We start from the raw sequence: 14956 nt of genomic DNA on the forward strand, positions 1-14956 counted from the left end.
TTACTCATCACAGTTCTGGGAATTCTATCAGCACAATAGGGCAAAAGAATCAAGTAAAAGACATACAGGTTAGAAGTAAAATTTTATCTATTTGCAAATGACATGATTCCTTATAGAAAATTCCAAAGGACCTACTAAAAACAAAAAACCCTTCTGGAACTAATAGGTGACCTAAGCAAGGTTACAGAATACAAGGAAAACAAGATCAATTGCATTTCTACACACTAACAATGAACTTGTAGAAATTAAAATTCAAAATTCATTTACAATTTATAACTGCTTAAAACTAATGAAACATTTAGGTGAAAATGTAACAAAACACATATAGAACTTATATTTTAGAAAACTACACAATGTTGACAAAAGAAATCAAAGATATAAACAAACATACTGCTCACGGGCTGAAAGTTTCAACAATAAAAATATCAATTCTCCTCAGACTGGTTGGTATACAGATATAAGGCAATTCCAATGAGAATTACACCAGGATTTTTTTGTAGATGTAGACTATTAGTCTAAATTTATAATGAAAAAAAGATCTAGAATACCTAATATAATTTTGATAAGGAAGAATAAAATAGAAGAAATCAGTCCACCCAGTTTCAAGACTTATTATACAGCTACGCCGACCAACACTTTGTGGTATTGATAGATCAATGGAACAGACGGGAAACTCAGAAATAGACATGCACAAATACATCCGACTGATTTTTCAACAAAGGTACAATAGCAAGTCAGTGGAGGAATGATAGTCTTTTCAAGAAATAGTATAGAGAAACTGAATAACCATTGGTACAAAAATTAAACATGATTTAAGTCTCACATCTTATAAAATAATTGATATTTAAGTATCATGGACTTAAATATAAATGTAAAACTATAATACTTGTAGAAATAAACATAGGATAAAAATCTTCAGAAACCAGGACTAGGTAAAGAGTTCTTAGACCTGACACCAAAAGCACAATCCATAGAAGGAAAAAATTGAAGGAAAAAAAAAAAAAGGTACTTCATCAAAAAAATTTTTTTGCTCTATAAATGACCATCTTGTGTGGGGGGGAGGGGTGCGGGGGTACCAGGGATTGAACTCAGGGGCTCTCAACCACTGTGCCACATCCCCAGCCCTATTTTGTATTTTATTTAGAGACAGGGTCTCACTGAGTTGCTAGGTGCCTGGCTTTTGCTGAGGCTGGCTTTGAACTAGCAATCTTCCTGCCTCAGCCTCTCAAACCACTGGGATTACAGATGTGAGCCACTGTACCTGGCTATAAATGACCATCTTAAGAGAATAAATAAGATAAGCTACAGAATGAAAGAAAGTATTTGCAAACCACATATCTGACACATGATTAAAATCTATAATATATAAAGAGCTCTCATAAGTTTAAAAGAAACTAATCAGACTATGGACAAAAGACATGAACAGACAGTTCAATAAATAAGATATACAGATGGCAAATAAGCATATGAAAAAATGTTCAAAGTTATTGGTCAATGGGGACATGAAAATTAAAACCAAAATAGGATATCACAACCCAACCCAACAAATTTGTTGCTATAAATTTAACCTAGTGACATAAAGACTTGTGTTCAAATAAAATCCTGTATGCAAATATTTATAGTAGCTTTATTCATAAAAGCACCAAACTGGAAACAACACACATGTCCTTCAACATGCAAATAAGTAAGATGTAAGATGTTTATATTATGAAATACTACTTAGCAATAAAATGAATAACTGATACATGTAACGACCTGGAAGAACTTCCAGAGAATTATGCCAAAATTAAAAAACCAATCTCAAAATATTACATTCTGCATGATTTCATTTATATAGCCTCCTTTAAATGACAACATTATAGAAACAGAACAAATTAGTGGTTACAAAAGGTGAGTGGGGGAAGTGGGTGGAGGAATCAGAGGAAAGTGTTTGTGGCTCTAAAAGAGCAACATAGGTGATCCTTGTGGTGGCAAGAGGGTTCTAGATCACTGGGTGCAGTGGCCCACGGCAGAGGCTTTGGAGGCTGAGGCAGGAGAATCTCAAGTTCGTAACCAGCCTCAGCAATTTAGTGAGACCAGGAACAACTTAGTGAGACCCTGTCTCAAAACATAAAAAGGTCCGGGGATGTGTCTCTGTGGTTAAGCACCCTTGGGTTCAATCCTTGATACCGGAAAAAAAAAAAAATTCTGGATCAATGTCAACATCTTAGTGTTGATAGCACACACTAATTTTGTAAGATGTTGACATTAAAAAAAAAATACAGGAAAAGGATCTAGGGGATTTCTCATATGATTCTTCAAAACTTCATGTGACTGTACAATTATCTTGAAAGATAAAAGTATAATGAAAAAAAAATTAAATAATAGAAGACTGAGAAGCAAAATTTCTAGGTACATTCAGAAATAGCCAAGGCAGAACAACTACATTTTGGAGATTTGTGGATCTTGTCCCTACAGAGGAAGGCTAATCACTGCTTTATAGACACCTGGACGTGTGGAAGAGAATATGATGAAAAGTACATTAAGTACTATGACTGGAAAGGGGCAATGCATGAATTGGCATTCTTATTCATATATCAGTTTCAATAAAATTTTACAGCTCCTTATGAGGGTCACACAATTCTCTTTCAAATTATTCATAGTAAATATATTTTTTTTCTGGTTAGTATTAATGGAATTTGATAACATTTTAAATACTAATGTTTCTTCATAGAAAATTTTGATTTTAAATTACTTATGTTGTTATCTTCCAAATCTGTTCTATTAATGCCTGGGGTTTTAGTTGTCTCCTTTGGCTTTTCCAGGTGAACAATAATATAGCATATAATAATAAAACAACTTTATTTTTGTTTTAAATATCAAATAAGGACATACAGTATTCTTGCTTAATTAATTCTCATGATTTTAATCTTAAGTAGATCAAATATAATGTCTATATTTTTTCCTATAGCTTGTTATATACAGTTCATGATTTATTTTCATATTACTGCTTCCATTTTTTGGCCAGATTTTAACTTCAAGTTTTAATGGAGACCCCCTGCCCCCGCCCTGCAACTGTTATCATTGTAATAATGGTTGGCTGTGTGTATTTGTTAAATGATTGCTTAAATGGTAAAAAAAAAAAAAAATCTACCATACCCTGCAAAACACTACCTCAAACCACCAATAAAAAATGCAAATAGCTTTAAGAGCACACACAGGCTTGTGTGCATGCGTGCACACACACACACACATACACACACGCACACACACACACACATGCACATAAGGTTTTTGGAGTAAATTTGGCAACAGTCTCAGTAAGTGGGTAACATGAAAGAGAGAAATGTGTGATTAGGCACTTCCTACTGTTGAACTCGGCCTTCCAGATGGCTTACTTTGATACTAAGCCAGTGCTTCTCAGGGTCACTAGACTTGTTCACCTTTGCTTCTCCATACAAGGGATGGAAAATTCCCAGGAAATTGAGAACCAAGCAGAGTTTCCATATGCTGTGATCCTAGTATCGGAACATAAACTCACTTTATTCGTTCATTCACCAAAAATTTATTAATGCTTACTCCAGGTGTGGTGCAGCAGAGGACATCAAAATTAAAAGAGGCACAATACTGCTTTAAATGAATTCACAGAATGTTAAAGAAGAAAAACCTTCCCCAAATTATAATACTGTATAGTAAGTGTGCAGAGAGAAGATGTTTCAGAGAACCAAAATATCTAGATCTAATTGTGTCTAGATGAGAAATCTATGGAGGAAGGAAGGAAGGAGAGTAAAATCTCCTTTGGAGAAACAAGTTTGTCATAAATCTAAAAGAAGTGACAAGAACCACAGAGACAAGACATGGGATATTCTAAGCAAAGGGAAGAAAAATGTACAGGTATGGAAGTGTTGAAGCAGCCACAGCAGCTTGGGGTGGCTGAAGCGAAAGATGCTGCCATGATCACACCCCAGCACTCATTCAGCCCTAGTAGAATCACATGGCTTTGATGTTTCTTCTCAAACTGTTTAAAAAGAGATACAGTGCTGTTTTTTGATTGTTATTTTAATGCATTAATTTAATCTGTTAACGTAGATTGGGGTTTTTACTATTGACATTTGGAACTTGTTGGGGCTACATGGTGTATCATAGGACATCTTCACCATCCCTGGATACCACCCACCAGACACCAGTAACTCTTACCAGCTGTGACAACCAAAATCAATTCTAGATATTGTTAAACATCCTGGGGGCAGCGGGGGCAGCGGGGGTGGGGGAATCCCTCCCTGTTAAGAACCACCACTGGAGTCTATGTTAATCAAGTGCTTACTGCATGCAGGTGATTTAGTACACAAGATCTTATTTTCTTTTTTCCAATGATCCTACTATTATTGACTCTATTTTTTTTAGATAAGGAAACTAAGGTCCAGAGAGATCAAAAAATTTTTCCCAGGAATAAACACAGTGAGTGTCAAAACCAAGACTTGTGCCACTAACTGTTGTCAATAACTTATTTATGGACTCACAGTGGCATAAGGACTGAATCATGTATATCTCAGCATCACCAGCACTCAGCGTACTACAAGGCACATCATGATTTCTCAGAACTTGCAGTTTGAACAATCATAGCCCGATTACCTCTAGTGTGGGCTCTCATTTTTAAATTGTTAACATTGGCTACCATAGAAACTTGGCTAATCCTCTAATGTAGTGAATCAATTCCTCATAGACCCCATGGAAACAAACAATGGGGATGTTAAGTTATGACTTAGAAGCAACTGTTTATTTTAAATGTAACCTGGAAAGAGCAGCAAAATGTTTCTGGATCATTTCTTTGATGGATCATGATTGCACAGTGAGTGCTTTGGATGGATTGCAAATAACTGAAAGAACTCCGGGGTCAGAGAGATCTGGGTCTGCAGGTTAACTCCACCTCTTTATAGTTGAATGACGTCAGGAAAACCTTGTATTCCTTAAAACTGATTCCAGTTTTGCAAATACAGAATATAAGTAGGAAAAGACTTTGGCATGTGGATGAGCCATGGATCATTTTTAAGAGATTCAGTTTCCAGAACCTCCATATTCATATATACCTAAATTGATGGATGGGCTTGAGAAAGTGTCTATGGTGCCTTTTCCCAATAGCATGTCTTTTTTTTTTTCCTCAAAAGAAATTACCCCTTCTAAATCGTAAGTGCATTGCCCAAAGATGAGAAACCTATAGCATGGTTCAAAATCTTGATAGCTTGAAACCTTTTAATCAAGGCAGGCTTCCAAGAAGATTTTCTCAACTAGAGAAACTGTCATAGAACAGATTTCTAGAACTTGTTTTGTGTAACTGAAACCAACAAGAAGTCCTTTCATGAGCGCTTTACTAAGTCTTTTAAGCCTAGTAAAGCTCTATGTGTGTGTGTGTGGGGGGGGGTCCCCAAAATTGAGAAAGTGAATAATGGTAACAGTTGAGTATCAATTCCTTTTGCAAGTCAAAAGTTTTCCAATTCCTCAATTTCAATAAAATTAAAAAGTATTCAAGAAAATTGTTAGCTAGCAGATGATTTACCATACTTTTCTAATTACAGATAACTGGTGTAGTTTTTGTCATCTAACTCAGGAGGAACTCCAAGAATTGAGTGACACTGACTTAACTCTTTCACATTCCATTTACATATTTATATGAAGATTTCAGCATAAAATCCATAACAATAAAAATAGTAAAGAAATCAAATTGGTGTCATAAATTCTCTTGATGTGAAAATGAATAATAAAAATCCACGGGTACATGAACTAATTAATGATCCATCTCATTAAAAGATGAATTTGCAATAGTATTTTTATGCGTCATTAGTATCAAAATGTATAATGTTTGACAAATTATATAAAATAACAATTATGATAATAACTCAATCTAGTAGTAGTTTTTGTCATAGAAAATTAAAATATTTATTTTAGTTTATATCCAAGGATTATATGGCAGAGAAGTACAAGGATGAGATCAATAGAAGGTTTTGGGATATGAAAATATGTTGCATAGAAAATAATTGTATGGTAGAAATGGAATAAAACTATGAAAATAAGAAGTTTCAAAATTTCTGCATTAAAAAGTGCTTATTCACAACTGAATACTTAAAGAAATCAAATTATGTATGATACTTAGATTTTAGTGGCTACACTTGAAAATGATACTTTTATTTTAAAATGTCAATACAGTATTATAGAAATGTCTTCTTTTAAAATTCTACTGAAAAGTTTTAGATGGCCACGTGAAAACCAATGAGGGATCCATAAATTTTCAATATTTTTGGAGGGAGGAATAGGTTACACGAGTAAAAATGTTTGAAGACCATGATTTGTAGATGTTTGATGTTTTTCTTTGTCCCCGGAAAGAGTCACTTATAATGAGGCCAGGGAAAAGAAGAGGAGAATAAGACCTTACAATGATAAAGAGAAATTGGTCACAATGCTTACCTTGACAATTTTAAGCTACTGGCTATACTTTTGTGAGTCTATCTAAACAGCACAATATGCTGACTTTGGGGTTTGTGATGCTTCACACCAATGTTCCAGTTTTGTGTGTTTCTGTAACAAATGTGATAGACAGGAACATTTATCATCATGGTCGAATACCCACCTACCTCAGTGGAAAAGAGAGTAAACTCCCTGATTCTAGGCAGCAAGTTAGAAATCCTCCTCCTTGAGTTGATGAGAACCAGTATCAACATGCTGGCTGGCAATATGCCCTCATAAAAAGCAAAGCAAGCATAAAACATTGTACAAATTCCTTACATCTTACAAATCCTTTATTTGGTACCATTGGGGATATTTTTGGGGAGGAAAATCAGCTAAGCTCTGCTTAGAGAACAATACTGCCAAATGTTTTGGTTTCCATTCAAGAATTTCTAGAGCTCTTTCTCCTCTCTTCTTTCCAAAGAAATGATATAATCTTTAGACAGGAAAAAGTATGTGTGCCTGAAGGGTGGGGGTGGGAATTTATGTGCATTTGTGTATGTGTGTAACAAGAGATCCCCACATAAATATTCCAGTGTTTCTATATCTATAGTGTCACTTCCTTGGATGAAAAATAATACAACTGGAGCTTTGGCTCAAATGATCTGGGCCTCACCGTTGGGCACTATCCAGCAATAATTTTCAATCTGCTCATGCCTAGCTCACTGAAAGGAAGTCAATCTGCAGAGAAGCAATGTCCTCAAGATGCCTGTTGTCTCTGTACTCTGTGTCTGTCAAATCCCCTCGGGGGAAATCCAGAACAGCTGCAACTCCTTGGATTTACAAGAGCTCACTGGTTATTCACAACTAATTTGATGATCCATTCATCTTAAAGTGACTATTCTAGTAAATCAACTGTATACTGTACTTAATTTATTGTTGGCAGAGCTTAATAAAAATGTAAATATTTTGCTTTCATTTAAATCAAGTGCATTTAAAAGAAATTGTCCTAGCATATGTTTTTGTGCTAGGGATTCTGTGGTGCCCAAGGCAGACATGGAATCCTTGAATTGCCTAAAATTTAAATGATGAGTTTCTCTTCATTGAAGATTCTGGTATTAAAGTCAACTTCTTGCCTGCATCCGTTTTTATCTTTTTTTTCCATGAGCACCTACTATAGGCTCTGAAGGCAGGAAGTGGAATACAAAACGTATCGGGAAGCCATTGCCTATTAGACTTGTTTGTCTGAGGGATTAAGAACAAAGACAGTAGACAGATGTGGTGAGAAAAGGAGCCAGATCTTCAATCAAGGTCTGAGGAATGAAAGGCATGGTATTTGGAAGGAATTGCAACTAGTTGTAGCTTTTAACTCAAAGATAAAGGAGAGGTCAAATCACACAAAGCCTCTATGCCATGCTAAGGAGCTTGAGTTTATTCTATGAATGGGCCATCATTTAAAAGCATTAAGCAGGAGTGTGGCATGACAAGATATGTATTTTATGTAATTAATTCATTCTGTCTTTTCCTTCCTAGTACTATATTGAATCATATGAAGTTGCTATTCTACAGATGATCAAATACTGATGACCTCATTAGGGGCCAGCTAACGCTTTGAATTCAAAATTGTATTTTTAATTGTGAGTATATTTATTCAGCATCTCTCTCTAGAGCTAGATGTAGATCTTGGAGCCAGAAGACTGGCTCATATCTCAGCTCTTCTAGCTGCATGACCCTGGATAAATTACTTAACCTCTCAAACTTTCAGTCTCCTTATTTCTAAAATAGAACAACACTCCAGAGAGTTATTAGGAAGATTAAATGAGTTAACAAATATCAATATTTGGAAAAGTGTCTTGCACATAGTCATTGTCATGTAATGTTTGCTATTTTAAATATCATTATCAGTTATTGCTTTTGTCACCATTGACATCATCATCATTGCCATGATTGCCTAAGAGCCTGTTAAAGGTGAAGGATGAAAAAAGTAATAGAGCTGGAAATGAAAGCAACAGTTTTCTTTGCCAGTTCTCTCAGTTAACCCAACCATTTACCAACACACATGTGCATATGCAAACACACACACAATTATTTATGTAGATGCATATGTATATAAATCTATATACATAATCTTTACATATCTACATCAATCTACATAGATATATATGCATATAGATATATGTGTATTTATGTATGTATCTATTTAAATATAAGTCCATTTTACAGAAGACATTAAGTTGCCTAAAGTTACATAGTTTATAACCAGCAGAGATTGAATGTGAACCAGATCTTTCTATATTTTTACAAATTTTGAAAACAGTTCCATGGTTGGTCTCTGAATGACAATGTGTATAAGATATTATTTTCAAAAATGGAAAAATAAGTAGTGTGGTATCTTGAAAATAACATAGGACTTAGAGCAAAGTGCCCTGGGTCCCTCCCTGGGTTCTGCTGATAACTGAATATGTCACCTTGGGCAAAAAACTCATTTTTCTTGAGGCTCCAATTTCCTCTTGCAGAATGAGGGGTTTAAAGCAGATAATCTCTAAGGTTCTTGCTGGCTCTAGAAAGAAACTATTTACTTTTGAAAGACATTGTTTCTAAGATGATGAAAAATGCTTAGCATTCCAAATGTTCAGAATGAAAACTGACCTCCTCCTATTGAGTAATAAAATAGCCTCGGCCTCCTCATCTTTCTGATCTCAGCTTAGAATCCCTTTAGCCTTCCCTGGAGCCTGTTCTTGATAGCACAAGCATTTTTATTTGATAGCACATGTCATAGTTTGCAACTGCAAATTGATTTATGTGGTTATATTGTGAATTCCAAGAAGGTAGAGACCATGCCTGTGGGCTCATGATGGAATCACTAACTAGTGCCTCATAGGGGCTAGACATGGAGAATGTTCTTCAGCAACATTCATTGACTAAATGGATTCTAAAAGAGGCTCCCTGCTTCCAGGTTTTCAGTACTGGATGATTGAGAGCTAACATTGTTTTTTGCCTTTCAGAAAGATGAATCTGGTAGTGAACATTTCATGCCACAGGAAGAACATAATTTGCTTATTTTCTCTTAGCTCCTAGGATGCCAGAGAAGCCAGCAACAGTGCTACCTCCTGCAACTACAGACACAGTAGACATCTTGGAGCTCCAAAACCACTTTTCTTAATTGCTACCAGAGTCCTAGGCCAGAGGCCCGATTCTGGGGGTATCAAAAGACCAGATGTGGTCACCTGCCACCTTGAGAGACCAATCAAGGAGATGAATGGTGGTAAAGCAGGAAAGGAATTTGTCCAGTTTGGCCATAGAGAGAAGGACAGGGGAACTAGAATCTAGGCCTTGCCCTCGGGGTTCTGGTGGGAACTTCAGGATTACACAAGGAAAAATTAGGGAAGAGTACAGGAAGCTGTCTTGGTCTAACTGTGGTCTGGTTAATCATTATCTCAGGTCTGGTTCTATGAAGTCCTGGGGGATCATGGGAAATCGTTACTTCTGGAGAGGTAGTTCAGTTCCTGTCAAGAGATGATTGCTCCTGTTTAAGGGGTTGCTTTGGTTCTTATCACAGGAGGTAAGCCCACAGGCTTTGCTGGAATTTGAGACAAACTGGCAAGGACTCAGAGAGTGAGCAGGCCAGAGGAGCAGAATGGAGTCATTCCTAATAATGACAGGGTTCCTCCTTCAGGGGCAGCAAAGGAAAATTCTCTTGGAAGCAAATACTGAAGTCGACAAGATGAACATTTACATTGGAGCAACTCTGATTTAGATCTTGTATGTCAGAAAGTGTTAAGCTGAGGCTTACTAAGTTAAGAGAAAGAATGGAAAAGCTAATCCTTTTATGTGTGGTATTCTTGGCTGCAACTGGCAGCAGAAGGCCTCTGATCTCTCTACTGATGCTCTCTTGACAGGCCCCCCCAACCTCCCACATTTTATGGACTGCTGCGCCTTTCAGCCTGGAATGTGCTACTGGTGGCAGCCAAAGCTATTTGGGTAACTAGGGGCAGCAGGTTTGTGAATTGCGCTTCCCCCCACTCCCCCACCTCTCCAGCTTATCCCCTGGGATGCAAGATCCTAGAGCTGTAGAATGGAGGCTGAGGCACACAGTGGCTGAGGCTGATGATGGTGGCTTGTTGGCAGGAAACAGTTCAGCCTAGGACCACACGGAAGGCAGACATGCTGACTGCAGCTTCCAGCAAAGAAAATGAGATTTTTCTGCCTGCATTTGGTGGGCTAGGATGGGAGGAGTCAGGGAGGGTGTGTTGGGGAGAGCGCCAAGCTGTTGATGAGAGTGTGGGAAGATTCAAGGGGAGGGAAAAACAAGAGGAGGCACTGTGCCAACTCAGAGGCAGTTGGGTTGATCTCTCCTCCCTTTACTGCCTAAGTGAGAAATCCTGCTGGGTGGGTGGGAGCAGGGCCAAGAAAAGAGAGATCCTGCTGGGTGAACATGGATGGTCAGACCAGGCAAGGATCTGCTAGTTGGGATCAAAGTCATGGGAGGAAGGAGAATTTAAGAGAAATGAGAAGAGGGACAATGAGAATAAAAGAGAGTAAAATAATGATACAAGAAGAAATGTCCCATAAGAAGAACGAATAAAGGAAGAAAACATATTGAATAGAGAGAGGACCATGTTTCTGGGCTGCAGAGCTGGCTACCTATCAAACGCCAGAATGAAATAATATTCACACGAACTAGTAGGGAGCAGCCGCACGGCACTGAGAAAACCAAACCTACTGCTCCCACATTTCCCTGATGAGTGTCATTTCCATGGGAATACGGTTTTCCAAAACAAAAAAATCATGGAAAATCTGTAAGTTATTTTAAAAAAACAACATTGCTTTTTAGGTAAAAACAGAATAAATAAAATACTGTCTAACATGGAAAAACCACAGGCTGCTTTTAAATATTAAATACTTCCTAAAATATAACATAGAGCGTGAGAATCATTAAGAATGCCTCTCTAATAAAACTTTAGAAAAGGAAAATTTACAAAAGTTGACAATGTAAATTCCATTTTGAAATCATAGCATTTTGGGAACTTTTTTTTTTTTTTTTTCCATACAAGGGATTGAACCCAGAGGCTCTTAACCACTGAGCCACATTCCCAGCCTGGTTTTTTTTTTTTTTTTTTTTTTTTTATTATGAGATAGGGTCTTGCCAAGTTGCTGAGAGCCTCACTAAGTTGCTGAGGGTGACTTTGAACTTGAGATACTCCTGTCTCAGCCTCCAAAGCTGCTGGAATTATAGGCATGGATAGTCGTGTCCAGCCCTTTGGAACTTTCTGATGCCCTTTTGGGGAGGCTTGCAAAGAGTCCGAAGATCAAGTGAATGTTGCACTTTTCATGACAATTTAGCAAGATATATGCAGATCAGGGAATGGAATCCCACTGGTTACAATCTCGTAGAAAGACTGAGACATATTTTGGGGTAGGTTCCTATGGAACAGATTTGGCTAGTAGATTAATGGCAAAAGACATCAAATCTTCCTCCTTCCAATTCTGAACCTATCCTTGCAGAGGACTTCCTCCTGATATCCTGACATGGCCCTGTGAGCAAGCCTGGGCTATGGGGTATGAAAGGCCTCAGGGAGGATAGTCTCCTTGTCCCAGACCAGGCCACTTCAGACCAGTCTACAGTCAGCTGACTGCTGACATTGAAGCCAGCTGAGATCTGGAGGGCAGCCTACTCAGACATAGCTGAGGGCAAAATCATGATTCACAGCAGCTAAAACCAAAAGAGCTAAAGGAGCTGCCCAAATGATCCACACTCATGAGCCATAGATACATTATTTTGGCAGGCGCAGGAGGATCACAAGTTCAAAGCCAGCCTCAGCAATTACTCAAGGCCCTCAGCAACTTAGTAAGGCCTTGTTTGAACATAAAAAAAAGAGCTGGGGATGTGGCTCAATGGTTAAGCACCCCTGGGTTCAATTTCTGGTGTCAAAAACAAACAAATAAATAAAAAACAGTATTTTAAGCCCACGAAGTTTGGGGATCATTTGTTGCACAACAGGCAACTGATACTGTTATACACCAACTGGAGACTCACCTGTACACTCATACTGTAGACCTTTCCCATAATAACCCTTTTCACAGATGCATTCAAATTGACCTGTATGTGTCCCACATTTACAGCTTGCCATTCGGTCACAGCAGTCTTTTCCAGCTTCACAGAGGTATGAGCAGTGGGACATGTCCTCTTGAATAAAACTCCCAGTAGGTAGATCTATCAAAAACATATGACAGGGCAATTAAAAAGTGATTGACAATTGAATGTTACATTCTTTAGTCTCAAAAACTCAAGTGCAAGCTGGAGCCAATATCTTTTTCTCATCAGTCTAATCGCTTCCTTGCTCTCTACTCTCACCCAAATATAAATGTGTGTTATTTGCTACCACGCTCTGGGAATTTGTTTCAGCCAGTTATTTCAGTCTGGAACCTCATCATAAGTTCTCAGGGCCACTCAGGGTCAGGAAGAAATTAAGTACTTTGGAGACGAATCTCCAGATGCAGCAGGAAGTAACACAGTCAGTTCCTCAGGTCATCCTCCTGGCTTCCAAACCAGCAGTATTGCACCGCCTCTGAATGAGGTCATACAGCAGTAACCAGATACCCAAGTTCCTTGTTCAAGTTAGAAGTAAAACTGTAATTCTGACTGTTGAATAAGGATGTTGATTGTGAGCTACTGACTTCAGATTAAATTCCATCACTTTGCTATTTGATTAAAGACTTAAAGAAGAGCACCACATAAGCTAAGTGATACAACCAGGATCTGGTCTGTGTCTCAAATTTAAATACATTGACACATGTTAATGTTAACAGAGACCATTCTGATTACATGAGCCATGCCCGCCACCAGCTTGAGCAGAGCAGTTTCAAAAGTGACTTAACAAGGCAGGGAAAGGTTGAACACGACAGGTCAGGAATGGATGCCAGGAATGGGGCAAGCAGTAAGTCCATTTAGGTCCAGAGTGTTAGGTCCAGATATAGGGATGGGCCTGTAGCAGGAACTCAAGTGACCGGGTGTCCCAAGACACAGAGACTGCAAATGCATACCTGGGAAAGAGACTGATGATGTTCTCAATGATGGAGTGTCTGTTTCCATGTATAACAAAATGAATAACAAATAGGGGCGATGTAAAAGGAAGACTTCAGCCCCAAGGGGAAGAGGCCAGAACAAGGAAGAGGCCAGGCACCACATTAAAATCTACCCAGTATACTCTGATGTGAGTGAAAGACCTATGACAGGGGCCCCGAAGACTTGGTTCTGACACATTGGGTCACAGGTTTATTTTACAGAGAACAACTTAGGAAGCAGGAAAAACTTAAGTGTCAAGGAGGGTCGGTGCTGTAGCGTTCAAATCTGGGAGAGAAACAAATGGAAGAATTTTATATGAAATAAAGCTATTATTCTGTAGGTCTATTGAGCATGGCTAGAAACATAGACAATTTCAACATGGACAGTGGATCTGTCCAAAATAAAAGTAGCTTTAGAGATTATAAAGCCAAGAGAAAGAAGCTCATGGCCTTTGATCTAATCATGTCTTTCTAATAAAAACAGGGTTTCTTCTTACCAGATGTGGGAAAGCTACCAAAGTATTATGCATTCTAGATTTTAGTGTAAACAACATACTGGCTTTTAAAGCTGTTGCGTTATAGAATCCACAACCCTTTCCTTGGAAGCTCCATCCTACTTAGTTTCTGGTCAATTCATACTGACGCAAAAGGCACCAGTCTTAGAAGACAGAGTGGAGATTCGTCCTCCATAACACTGGTTTCTAACAACACCTATGACCTCATGTCCTCATCTAGTCTCAGCCACTGTTTCCAAGTACAGCTGCCCTATGCTCCCACCTAACACATTGCTTTGCCTGGAGAAAAGGAGAAACAAAGGTCATCATAATCTCATTTATACAATAAATAACAAGGTGAAGTTTAAGTATTTTGTTTAATCCTCTGGAAAAAATTATGTGGTACATACTGTAATACTCTCCATTTTGATAGGATATAAAATTGAAGCTCATAGTTGTTAAATAAATTGTTCAAGAAAAGAATTATTAATTAATCAATATTGATATTTAATAAGTAATAACTAAGACATAATTACAATGGATAGTTTTGGAGCCAAAAGTAACTTTCTAATAATTTTGTATGTACTAATGCATTTATTTCCTATGGACAAATCTATGAAGTATGCATTGTCTCATTGCCTATATTCTAATAATAAGAAACCTAAGAAGTGTAGAACATAGACATTGTCAAAAACCAGTTAGCCAGCAGGTGACAAAACAGGAATTCAAATCCAGGCACACTCGACTTTTCAGACTTCACCCTTCAAATCTAGACTTCATTAAGTCATAGGCTCAGAATTTAAATGCAAACTTCTTTACTTCCAAGCCTATTTTCCTGCCGCTTCTAAACCCTGACCCAAGTCTTGGCCCATTTCACTGAGATTCTAGTTTTCAAAATCTTTTACCAGTGTCCTCTCAGAGAGATTTTTTGTTTTTAATAGCTACAGCCTGAAATTGCACCACAGTAGGCTAACCTGTTT

At 37.8% G+C, this 14956-nt stretch overlaps 1 protein-coding gene across 1 annotated transcript in view; it reads right to left on the reverse strand.

Moving 5' to 3' along the window:
• Svep1 (sushi, von Willebrand factor type A, EGF and pentraxin domain containing 1) overlaps window positions 1-14956 on the reverse strand; it is a 176915-nt gene that overhangs the window by 135615 nt on the left and 26344 nt on the right. Inside the window, exon 3 of the mRNA XM_026391104.2 lies at window positions 12455-12631. Coding sequence (XP_026246889.2) covers window positions 12455-12631 — 177 coding nt within the window. The remainder of the gene's footprint in view (window positions 1-12454; window positions 12632-14956) is intronic.

Source organism: Urocitellus parryii, chromosome 4, assembly GCF_045843805.1.
Source record: "Urocitellus parryii isolate mUroPar1 chromosome 4, mUroPar1.hap1, whole genome shotgun sequence".
Lineage (NCBI taxonomy): Eukaryota > Metazoa > Chordata > Mammalia > Rodentia > Sciuridae > Urocitellus > Urocitellus parryii.